The following is a 12,292-nucleotide window of genomic DNA, read 5'->3' as shown; positions in this document are numbered from 1 at the left end:
CTTAAAAGTATGTGCATGGTCCAGTTAAATAAATAATTTATCTTATTAATTTTAAAGTTTTGTGTTATTATTGTGCAAATTGCTGATTTCAAAAGTGTTCTAGTCGCGAATGCCGGATCGCGCTTCACACTATCTCAAGCTCAAGCTTTTGCCAACAACACACAAGTATTATTTAATATTATTAAAAAAAAAACGTTAATAACCTCTTCGTCATACCTTACACCCATATAAAAAACTTAAGTTATGGGAAATACTCTTGTTCCTGTAGGCTCTGAGATCTCTGACAGACAGACGTACATAGCTAGGTCAACTAGACTATTGATGTTGATCAAATTAGTGCGACAATGATGTATTTTGTTTACAGTGTAAGAACAGTCTATAATCGTATTGACTGTAATCCAGATAATCAATTATATTAGCCTATTAATTCTAGCGCCTTGGCAATCGTGCCTATAGATTTTTGCTGTAGACATACAGATTTTTGGAATATTTCAGATTGGAATAGGCATAACAATACTGAATTTTTGAGTTCTTGCTTGAAGCCTGTTTAATAAATACATTGTTGGGGCTACCCTGCCTTCTACTTGACACAATGCTTAATACTTTCAATTGTGGATTGTGCACAGTTTATAGTTATAGTTATAATAAATGTTTAGTGGTAGTAGTATCCAGCTGCATTGTAAACTGTTGTGTTAAGCTTTAATATGCTTACGACAACATCTCATCGATTACGTTGACCACATGCTATGCTAATAAGCAATTCAATTGCACATTCATACTTAGTTCAGTTTATGTGAAGTTTTTAAGCAAACGCTGACACAATAAGTGTACAAACGTTTCCTTATGCATGCGAGGGGGCTTAGCGCGTGGGCGGTGACCTTTTATCACTTGTCAGCGATTGTCACCTGCACGTTAACTTTTCAATGTCAGACCTAATATGTATTAAATATGTAATAGACAAAGGTTATACTAAGGTGCAACGGAAATGTAGCTGCGCGATCACAGGTTCACAATTGTGTTGACAGGTTCCAGCTAAACTCCACTGGTGACCCATCTAGAATGTACAAAGTATTAGCTAGTCTCGCATTTTAAAACGACGTCGTTGTTGACTCGGCTACTCGTAATTAAAATTGCAGTAACCGATTCGTTGCGATTCTAGTGTCTGCAATTTTTGTCATATAAGGCATAAATTCGAAAGGAAAATATTCTGGATATTTGTATACTACACAAGAAACTACATTCCAAATGTGATGTCCCTAGCGAGCTTAGTTCCCATGCTCGATACTTATCTTTACTCTGTACAATGGGGAACGTTATCGAACAAGTAAATAATATGCTACTAAGTCGCTGAAACTTTGAAAATAAGTTTGAAGCAAATCAAAAAAAAAAACCTTAACCTTCGCCTTAACAAGTCTCAAATGATTTTTTATATATATCCTTGGAAATAAATTTGATCGCGAAACGCAACACCCCTCACATGAATCTGAACAAAGATCTTTAAAAATGAGTTTGAGTCCGATCGGATGGTTAACAAAAAAGTTTCTTACATAGGGTTTTCGCGATTTTTCTAAACATGCGGGTCGAATTTTCCGAATTTTCCCCGTCTTAAAGTGCACCTTCATCACATAAGGTAACTACAATGAATATCCATTCAGTCAGTCCGGACAAACAGTTTTATATATAGAGCTGAATATATATGCATAGTAGATATATACAATAAAAATTCTGCTTTAAATGCAAAAGATATATGTATATGTATGTGTACAACAGCCATCTTCTATTGTAAAAAGGGGGGCAGACTTGATCAGATCTGATAATTATTTTGTGCAATATTTTAACAATTTGGCGTCCTGTAAAATGTTTGTCTAGGATGCTTTCCGCTTAAATACTTTGCACAACTGTCCCATAAATTTTAACCAATCCGATTAATACCATGCGCGTATTACGCGTTGCGTATACACTGCGATTACCAACTGCCTGTCTGCATCAAATTGCTGGTCTATGTGACGTTACGAAGTTGCAATTGGTGGTGACAGGCTGCAAGTCAGCCGCGGCATACAAAGGCAGCTATGGAAAACCAATTGAAAATGCTCGTAAGCGGCTTCTTTGAAGAGGCTAACCGCGACCTTGTAAGCGCACTCGCTTCCACTTTATTTTATTTCTTTCAATACCTGTCTTGCTCGCCGTCGCTGGTCCTGCATTTGGCTTTTTAGCAGCATCATGCCACCTAAATTTCTAGATGACGCAAGTAAATTGCGTTGCCGCAGCCCATTGTCAAAGGTGAAAATGGACAGGCAGTCGCACAAAGCGAGGCGCATTCGTTAAGCCAAATCATATTAAGTAAATATGTCGAGTAGAGTGAGTAGCAAATTAACTAAAAGAACTGCACTCAGCATAGGTCAGTCAAGAGTATTGCGGACATATACTGAAAGAAATTTGGATTGCAAATCACTTGTATAAGAATTCTTCAACTAACTTATGTATTTTATAAATTCTCAAATGTACACAGCGTGGCATTTAAATCCTGTTTAATTATGAACGCGCATGATTTTCATTTATAAAAAAAAATAAATAATACTTAATAATACTTTTTTTTTAAAGGCAATGTTAATTTTCTTGATATCATAAGAGCAACTCAAACATACAAATTCTTACAAACAAAAAAAAAAAAAAAAAAAATCAACAATGTTGATAATTTCTTATTAACAATTAATAAGTGAAGCAACATTTTTGGGAATTAAAGAATTACAAAAGGAATTTAGGCAAAAACATTAAATATAGCCGGCTCGTAATACTAAGAAACGATATATTTGTATACAAAAACTCTGCCTATGCTGTTGGATATATATGTGGATATTTATCAGTATTCACTAATTTAAATAGCAACGGGCAGATATAGAAATAGACGGATCAGATTATATTGAATGCGCTCACCGTGCTGATCAAGAATTAATACGGGATCGGGATGTGTGTTTCAACGAAAGGGTATTAGGACATGTGTTCCTATAATTTCTTGCTGTGTAGGGGATAGACCGTTCGATGAAAACTACTGGGTATCTGGTGACGGCGCCTGCTGTTAAGGGCAGTCAGGGCTACCGATGCCCTCCAATGAGCGACGCCCTGGCGCCTAACCGTGTTGAAAACACAACAAATTAGTCAATGACGCGGCGATCTTACTCCAGCTGGCTCTCAGCTTACCGCACAGACCTCAATGTGCATTTGTATTTTCATTAATATATTATTGCTTAATTTCTTTTGTTATGCTGATTATGCCGACAGACAGTGCTGAATAAACAGGCCCATGCCCAGGCCCAGGCCCATGCGCAGGCCCAGAGAATGTTTCAAGTCAAGTCGAAGAGATGTTCATGGGAAAAACAGCAACAGCATTGCATGATTTTCAATAATTTAACAGCCGAAACTCGGACGCGTACCGTTTTACCGCTGCCTTTGCTGTCTGACGGTCTGAATGTTCGACTATCTGGCAGCTTGAAACATATGTTGTGCTTTGTTTCAAGCATAAATGTTAATTTCAGTTTGTCTTGGTAATTTATCATTTTGAAAACATTTCTTATTTTTTTTCTTTTTTTTTTTTTGTTTTCGCGTCGCGTCTTTAAACGCCTTTAATTAAAATCAATGCGCATGTGTAACTTTCTTAAACAGAGCCTAAGATTAAAGCGTTCTCTACGGATAGCGAAGCCGAAGTAGAAACTTGAGTCTAGCCGCTCAGTATACAGAGGCGGCTTTGAACTTGGCCGACAGCACGTTTGTAAAATGATTGATGTGGTATTAATTTTAATAAGCGCCTACCCGCTCCATCAAAATACTTATCGGGCCCAGCTCGATACAAAAAAACTAACTATGACTTTGGCTCCAGTTCTAGGCCCGCAAAGAACATTTTGTTCTGCGGTTTTACATTGTATGACGCACGTAGTCTCGTGGCGTTTACACTTTATGCTTGTGGCATTATCAAGGCATGCCTTTTAGAAGGTACTTGTTTGTTGCGTCATAAGTAGTAGTGGCACGGGAATGAAGCCAAGTTCTCAACATTTTTATGCCTATTTGGCCGGATGCTTTGAGGGCATTATTGACGTTGCCAAGTCTATTAAAAGTGTTATGCAATTGGCCACGCCATGCAAGCTAAAATTTCATTAATTTGAATAACAACGGCAGACAGCAGACTCTATTTAAAACTGATCGTCCTCACTGATGACATATTGGTGATCAATGCGATGCGCGTAAGAGTTTTCTGTCGGTTTGGAAAATTCACGACAAACGGTTGCATGAAATTATTTTGTGTACCGTCCGATTAACACAAGGCTAACATGGTTCTTTATTGGATGGATTTCAAACCTTTTTTTAAATATCCTTGCAAAATATAACATAAGACGTGTAGCTCGAGATAGTACGGACAGATTTAAATGGCTTAAGGGCGGGAAATACGTGAAAAGGTCACACCCAAAATTTGAAGCACAAAACCACTGCGAGTACAAAGCCACTGAGAGGGCCAAGGAGAGCTTGAGAGCACGCAGGTGGAACATCAAGCTAAATGCCTCGAAGTGCCAGGTCGTCAACTATACACTGAGGCGTGGCAAGGCTCCAGCAGTCTGGATAGATGGCATCCCCTTCACCTTGGCAGAAGCGCCAAGTATCTTGGAATTGTACTGGAGCCTCTTAGGCTTAGCTTTCGGGCGCACATCGACCGCCTTCTTAAGCAGTGCCGTTATAAGATGGCCAAGGCAAACTGGCTACTAAACCCGAAGAGCCCATTGCCACTTCGCTGCAAACGGGCAGTTTACAACGTCTTAGTGGCGCCAACTTGGAGATACGGTATCCAGGTTTGGGGAATTTCATCTCGAACAAATCGAAGACGGACTCAGGAACTCCAAAACTTGGGCTTGCACCGAATGACTGGTCCTGACTGTCACGTTAGAAATTCTACCATGCACAGAGACCTCAAAGGAGTAGCAAGAGACCTCGCTAGAAGTTGTTTAGTCAGAAGGCTCAAGAGAAGATCGTTCAAGGACCTCCTCTAACCACGACATAGGAGATGCCCCAGAGTCCCCCTATGTGACAATGCATCCTTTTTGAAAATATCCTCCTTTGACGTGTGTTCACGATAAAACAAAAGGAATCAAACAGGCTCGGGCGAAATATCACCTAAGCCAACTTCTGATTGTCCCAAAAATCTTGGTTTCACAAAAAATGCAAATATATAAATATATATACAAAGTGTAAAAGTGTTCATGTGTCTACGTGCGTGCCCGCCCGCACCCATAAATATAATTTAAAAAAAGTGGATGAACATTGCGCAAATGCTTGAAACAGACGAAAGATAATGTTTCCGATTCTTGGAAATATACACATTGTCGGTTAATATCAACGGACTGTCTGTATGAACGCGTCGATCTAATATAATATTAGAGTAAAAGGTATTTTAAGTAACTTTTAATATCAGGACATAAAAATGGCATCAAAAGCGTGCCTGTACCGCAAAACGCGAAAAATAAACAAAGTTAAATTGAGATTTTAGCTCTTATAAACTCTAACATTTTCAAAAAATGTAGGATATTAACAAATAAAATAACTTACACATGAATTAATATTAAAAATTTAATTATTTAGATTTTATATGTGTATCAGTTATTAGTTATTGCACATGTTTTTTTCTATGAGTTTTTTCCCAAGTTTAGAATTCTGTGTAGAGAGCAGTACGATGAAGGTATACAAAACATAATGTTAGAGCTGAATTATTATTATTATATATTAGATTCTAAAACCTAAGTGGCATTTTCCATTGCATTTCTGATCCAAAGATCTGCAAACAATAAAGCTACGTAGCCATCAATGGGAGGAGATGCAAATGATATCATTGTCAGATTTACACCTAAAGTATCGCAATTGAGTCGGAATATTTGAATTCGGAAGCAACCGATACCTGAGAGATCACACAATTGGTATATATCTTCTACCTGTTTTTGTATCTGTGAAGTGAATATCTGCTAAGCCGTAGCGTGAAATGCGTTTGCACACAGACCGCGACGCGTTGAACAAGCCGCATCTAATCAATTCAGGAATTGACTTTTACTCAGATTCAGCAGCAGCATTAGATATTTTCCGTTTAATCGTGGAGTCACGTTGATCGCAGACAACAAAGAAACCCATGCCAATCATGGGTGACTGAATTTTCCTGTGCATGGGTTTGTGCCTGGCACTGGGATTGTTCTTGTACCTGGAACTCTAAATTCAGCCGTGATTTGGCATGGCGCTTAACGTTGTTTGTTTCAATGCATTAGCTTTGTTGCCGATGTCGATACGGGATGGTTGAAATATGTTGGTTTGTTATTGTTAAGCCTACTGCCGTGTAAGTGGTTGATTTGTCACAAACTGGCCTGACAATGTGAATATTAATACACCAATACAAAAGTGTACACATTGTTTCATATGACATGTATCTAAGCGGTCGCGATACTTAAATATTTGACAAATGTTCCATGATAAACAAAAGGAACTATGGTAACATTAAAGTAAATACATGATGCTCTGAAATACTATACAAAAATCTTTGTTTGATATATCTTTCCCAATTCCAGGTATTAGGAAAAGGTGTTTGTTGTATGCAAATTATATACGTACGAAATTGAATATATTTATATTTCTGAGTCGGACAATTTGCTTTCGAAGAAAATTGAAAATACACATTTTTCACATAAGCCTATTCTATTAAGATCTGCAATTTTTTCAATCTGAGCGTATGGCATTGCTATTTTAGCCTACTATAATTTGATAAATAAGTATAAGACATCGGTTTTCCAACTATTTTTCGTGCTTGGGACTTTTAAATCTACCCATAATTTCTTAAACTCCACGCCTTAATTAATATGTTAATATGCACATTTTCCAAATAAGTTTGAAGTCGATCAGATTAGCATAACAATTAATCACATCACACAAAGAATAAATCACATCGCCTATAAAAACTTTGACATCCATTTACCATCCAGGAAAAATTGCATACAGCCGTTTTCCGCTATTTTCTCACAATCGACTTTCATTACCTCGGTCAATCGATCAGTCATCGAGATATTTATACAAATAAAGTGAGTGGGACCGTTTAAATTTTAAGGGTTTTATATTTTCATCGAATTAAAGGAGTTACTATTTGCCGCTCGATCGTTCTGTAGATGATATTACACCACGGATATAGAATTTGCAGCGGTTCAAATTTTGATAAAGTATCATTTTTTTTTTTTTTGTGAGCAATAACCTAAAATTGCTTTGATAATGATCATTTGAGTTCGCCCCTTAAGAAGTGACGGAATGAGTAGGACGCGGAGGAGTTAGTACGCTTAGATAAAAACTAATACCCCTCAAATAGGAAGTTGTCTCTTTCATTTTGGTTGAATTCTGCACTTACCGGATTTACTTGCGGCTTCTGCAAATGTGTCGCTATGTTAGTAATATTCATGCCTGCCATAGCTGGAATCTGCGAGCCATACAATTGACCGGCGGTCGGTGTCATGTCCGTTAGCATTTTAGCTTCTGCTGCTGCAGTTGCTTCCGTTATTTTTGTTGGCGTTGTAATTTTGAGGCGTACAGCAATTGTGTTTGCTCTTTTTGTTTTTGAAGGCTGGAAACTAGATTATTCCAAACAAAGCACATAAACAAAGTTGCTTCTTAGTAGCTACTAAGCCTTCCTGTTAAAAGTGTCGTTAAGGCTGTGGCTGTTGCTGTAGCTGTTGCTGTTGCTGTTGCTGTAGCTGTAGCTGTAGCTGCTGTCTAAAGACACTTTTATTAAAAACACAGAAACACGCTTGCTAGTCGCAAACAATAAAAAATATGCAACAAAAAAGATCTTGTATAAGGATTCAAACTGCTTAAAAATGCACTTTTCACTGTTACTTGAGAAGCAGATTTTACTATTGTTGCAACTGATGCGGATATTACTGATAAATGAATTTTGATGATTTTTATGCTGAAAATACTGCTGCTACTTTCACTGTCACGGGCTCTGTAACTTCAACTCGCTATTCGATTTGCCAAATTGATTAAGGCGCAAGCGCCAACTTCTTTTGTTTGTCGATTCACAGCTTTCGGATCAAAGAAAATGGAAGCGATTAGAATATAGTTTCAACTGAATTAAAACAATAAACCGCGTGGGCCAACTTACAACAGAAAAAACAGAAGTGTTATTCACATTTACTATGACGCACTGTAAAACTGTATGTGTTTGTAGTTGTTATTTGCTGTTGTTGTTGTTGTTGTTGTTGTTTTTGTTGTTGTTATTGTTGTTGTTATTGTTGTTGTTGTTATTGTTGTTGATGTTTGCACAGGCGTCGGCGGCGACGTTGGCGAGAAGGAGGCGTCTGCACTGAGAAACAAAATATATCCGCGCAAAAGTTTTTAGCGTCGTCGCTGATCGTTCAAAGGCTTGCAACTGTTTCACGCGATGCCAGCGCAAACAAAAAGCTTGGGCCCATTCCCGTTTTGTCGTTGGCGGCGACTGCTCCGTCAACGTCAAGCGAAGGCGTTGTCGTCGTTCAGCTACAGCAGAGGGCGCGTCAAAACAAGAGAGAGAGAGAGCAATTCGCAATTGTTGTATTTGTATATTCTGCTTCTTTAGCTGTGTGCGCTAGCAAACTGAGACAGCGACAACGACTGCAGCCAAACCAAGCAATCCAAACCGCAGCCTTGCTGCTGACGCTACGCTCTCCCGCAGTCAAAGCAGCTACGAGAACAGCAGCAGCCATTCCCATTCATCATGACGCAGTTACACCTAACATTGGCGTAGCTCTTGCGTTTTAAGCGCACAAAAGAGACAGCAATAAACCAAGCCACCACCGAATGCGAGCCAGGGCTATGATGAGCATTACTGGTACTGGTGCTGTTGCTGTTGCTGTTGCTGTTGCTGGTGCTGGTGCTATGCCTGATGATGATGTATTAGCTAGCCGGCTTGTAGAGGGCGCCGCTTGTTTTATTTCATGCAGTTCATTCATAAAAGTAAGCAAGCACGCGCTCAAAACGGGTTTCGTTTGGCGACGCCCCGTTGTGTGCGTGCTGTGCGCCGACGCGGTTGTAACGACCAATCCGAACATTGGCTTATGCTGCATTTGCCCTAACCTATAATTATAGCAATGGCCGCTGTGCAAGAGAGACGGTTGTACAATTGGCACGCGCGTTAGCGCGCTAGCGCACCTTGTCTGTCTGGCGTTACCTTGCTCTAGTCCCCTGTATAGGAAAATAAAGAGAGCGCAACTTTAATTAAAGCCCTTATTAGCTGCCTGCGGTGACATCGTATCTCGCGCATGCTCAAAAATGTTGCGCATTTTTATCCTATGAATTCTATTCATTTGTTTTATCCCTTCATCCGCTGAAAATGAGTGTAAGGTATGTAGCTTTTTGTAGAGCAAACAGTTTCTATCCATTTTTTATAGCTACCCCCAGCCAACAATCAAAATCGCAATATATTTGGTATTTTGTTATGATCGGATAAAATCCATACAAGTTTTATTTAAACAACTACTATGAGTGCAGGATGTTTAGGATGCACGTATTCAAAAATGTACATATGTGTACATATATACTTATTTACAAAAAGACCTAAGTAATTAGGAAAATGTAATGCTGTCTGCAGGGTATCTAATGAAAATAGGTGAATAGAGTAATTGTATGGTGACAATGTTTCAGATAAGAATGTCCGTAAAATGTACATATGTCTGCATAAATATTTATTAGCCATGTGCTTCGGCCTGTCTATCTGTTTGTCCGTCCATTCCTACGTACTTACCTGTCTAACTTAGAAGCTATAAGATCTAGGAATCTCATATTTGGAGCTTATGCTCAAGTAATATCATCAATTACTCATCCTGTTAAATGCAAGTTGATAGTATTTATTGTCAGCCTAGATCTTTTATAATCATTTTGTCTCTTTCGTATAGAATACAGGAATCACGATTTTCTTTATTGACTTATTGACTTACTCCCCCGTTTTCCCTGAAATATAAAAATTGTTTTAGAAGCCTTTCGTTTTGGAATATGTACTCATAACAATACCAATCTAAGGCCCTTAATCCAGAATGAATTTCCCATAGCGTCCAGTTCGGGGTAGAAGAAGCACAACAGCTGTGCATGTGTGTAAATGAAATATGAATGTATGTGTGTATGTTACGCAATGTTCATTAGACAACTCTTACTGGTTAGTCTTGTTTTTATGCAAATTGTATTCCAATTCAAAATTATTGCACCTGGATTTTCAAAATGAGTAAGCCCAGATTGTGAAAATGAATAAAAAGAATATTAGAAGCTAAAAAACTAAAACTTGAAATTTGGAACACGAAATAAATATTTATTTTATTATATAGCTTTGTATACTTCATTCACAAGGTAAAATCGACTCTTCCTATGCTATAACCTTCAAATACATAATCTTGTATAAATGGGTCAGAAAATGTGTTACGAGAATTGGCCAATCTTGCTGGTCGACTACACATGACCTTCCCTAAAGATCGAGCTAATAAATTTGCAACAACATTGACCCCCACCCCTACAGTCGGGGCACCCGTAGTTCGCTTTAGATCATTCAAAAAAAAACTAATGTTTTGTTCTACTCCAAAGCCCCGTCTTCGTAAACACATTGTATTGAAGTGTTATCAATTTAGTCGCATCGGAACCAATCAGTTCTTTTTATACCCTGAATCATTAAAAATTGGTAAAAAGTGTATACTGGTTTTGTTAGAATGTATGTATGTTACAGGCAGAGTGACCCTGGCTATTCATATTGAGCCAATTATTATTTAGTGATAAGTCGTATAACTTTCATGATATCGAAAATAAGATATGAGTACTAGCTTTATCAAAACTTGGAATGTAAGTTCTCGTATAGAAGATTCAGATACAGAATATACTTTGCTTCTTGGGTACCTCCCCCTATTTCCACATAAAAGTGATTACTTTGGGAATTATTAATTACATTTTGGTGCCATGTTTATGCCTTTCAAATTCGATTAGATCGAGATAAGTGTGTATAATTTACTTCAGAGTTATCTGTAGGAAGAATGTTTAGGCCTTACAAGCAAATCGGCGCCTCCTATTCAGATAATAGTTTAATTTAATTAAAGGGGTATAATGTACTTTGTAAATGTATGTAACACCCCATAAAGCACCTATATTCTTAATCAGCTTCAATAGCCAAGTCCATCTAGCCATGCCCGTCTGTCCGTCCGTCCGTTCAACCGTCCCTATGCATGAACGCAGGGATCTAAGAACGTATAAGAGCTAGACACTTAAAATTTGGAATATAGGTTCTCCTAGTGCCCGCGCTATACAAGTTTGTTTCCGATAATCGATAGCTTGTCCCGTTTCGATATCGAAATCATGATTTATGGGCAAAGCTAGTTAGTTATAAGAGCTTGAGTCACCGCACCTGACATGTAGCTCCTAGTATAGTATACATATATATCAAATATCTTACATTTTATAGCTAGAGTTGGGCTCATATTATCGTTAATTTATATTTATTACTGCTAAAGCAAAGGAGCGCGTAAAGCGAGCTGCGTTTCGTGTTGGAAGAGGAGACTTTAGGGTATCCCCTAATCGGGAGCTCGCGACAAGAACCCCTTACTTGTTACACATAGTAAAGGTTTTTCTACGTATCGACGTGAATAATACTGAAATACTTTTGATAAGATATTATATATCAAAAAAAGTTAAAAGCATGCTTATGCTCATAGACGGACCCCAAATAGCAGATGCTACATTTGAATCATTGCCTGGACAAGCACACGATCAATTGAGTAAAGGGCCTGAATCAAAAGCCAGCCTATAGCACGCACATAGCACATTCCTGTAGAATGAAAGCCTCTTAACCCTGCAAATTAATTTGGCTCGCCCCAGAGATTGTCTGCCGCTCACATCTTTCAACATTGCGGGCGACCTGCAGCATTGGCTGCAGTTTTGCCGTCGGCAGTTGCTGTTTTTGGGTGTCAAACGAGGCCAACACTCTTTGTGCAACAGCACAACAATTGAGGGGTTGTAGGGCTGCGGTCAGTCTCATTAGCTAACTGACAACGAGTTGATAACAGAGATGCCGGCTGTAGCTCTTCAGCATCCATGCCCAATTGACTGTATTGAGGCCCACCCTCAACCCAACCCCATTGGCGAGAGTTGTAGTTCACTGTGTGCGTGTGCGTTATCTTTATTTAAACGAATCAACGCCATGTACTCTTCAAAGTCTATCTCATTTTTCCCCCACTTAGTCAATTGAAGTCGTCAACGCCACCAGTGGGGGCTTGCTATT

At 38.6% G+C, this 12,292-nt stretch overlaps 1 protein-coding gene and 2 long non-coding RNA genes across 6 annotated transcripts in view; 1 reads left to right on the top strand and 2 right to left on the bottom strand.

Moving 5' to 3' along the window:
• Sp1 (transcription factor Sp8) overlaps positions 1 to 8,510 on the bottom strand; it is a 43,040-nt gene extending 34,530 nt beyond the window's left edge. For both annotated transcript variants that reach the window (XM_032439634.2, XM_015171326.3), the window contains exon 1: positions 7,415 to 8,510. In XM_032439634.2, coding sequence (XP_032295525.1) covers positions 7,415 to 7,531 — 117 coding nt within the window. In that variant the 5' untranslated portion in view covers positions 7,532 to 8,510. The remainder of the gene's footprint in view (positions 1 to 7,414) is intronic.
• Positions 1 to 12,292, top strand: part of LOC116652003 (uncharacterized) — a 202,873-nt gene that overhangs the window by 142,955 nt on the left and 47,626 nt on the right. The gene's annotated exons all lie outside the window — the stretch shown is intronic.
• On the bottom strand, positions 9,849 to 10,338 carry LOC26531501 (uncharacterized). The gene is made up of 3 exons (XR_001450011.3): positions 10,191 to 10,338; positions 10,051 to 10,119; positions 9,849 to 9,990 (listed from the first exon to the last, which is right to left on the bottom strand). It is a non-coding gene; the product is annotated as an uncharacterized lncRNA (long non-coding RNA).

Source organism: Drosophila virilis, chromosome X, assembly GCF_030788295.1.
Source record: "Drosophila virilis strain 15010-1051.87 chromosome X, Dvir_AGI_RSII-ME, whole genome shotgun sequence".
NCBI classification, from domain to species: domain Eukaryota; kingdom Metazoa; phylum Arthropoda; class Insecta; order Diptera; family Drosophilidae; genus Drosophila; species Drosophila virilis.
The sequence above is the reverse complement of the archived record's forward strand: the minus strand, read 5'-3'. Positions and strand labels throughout refer to the sequence as shown.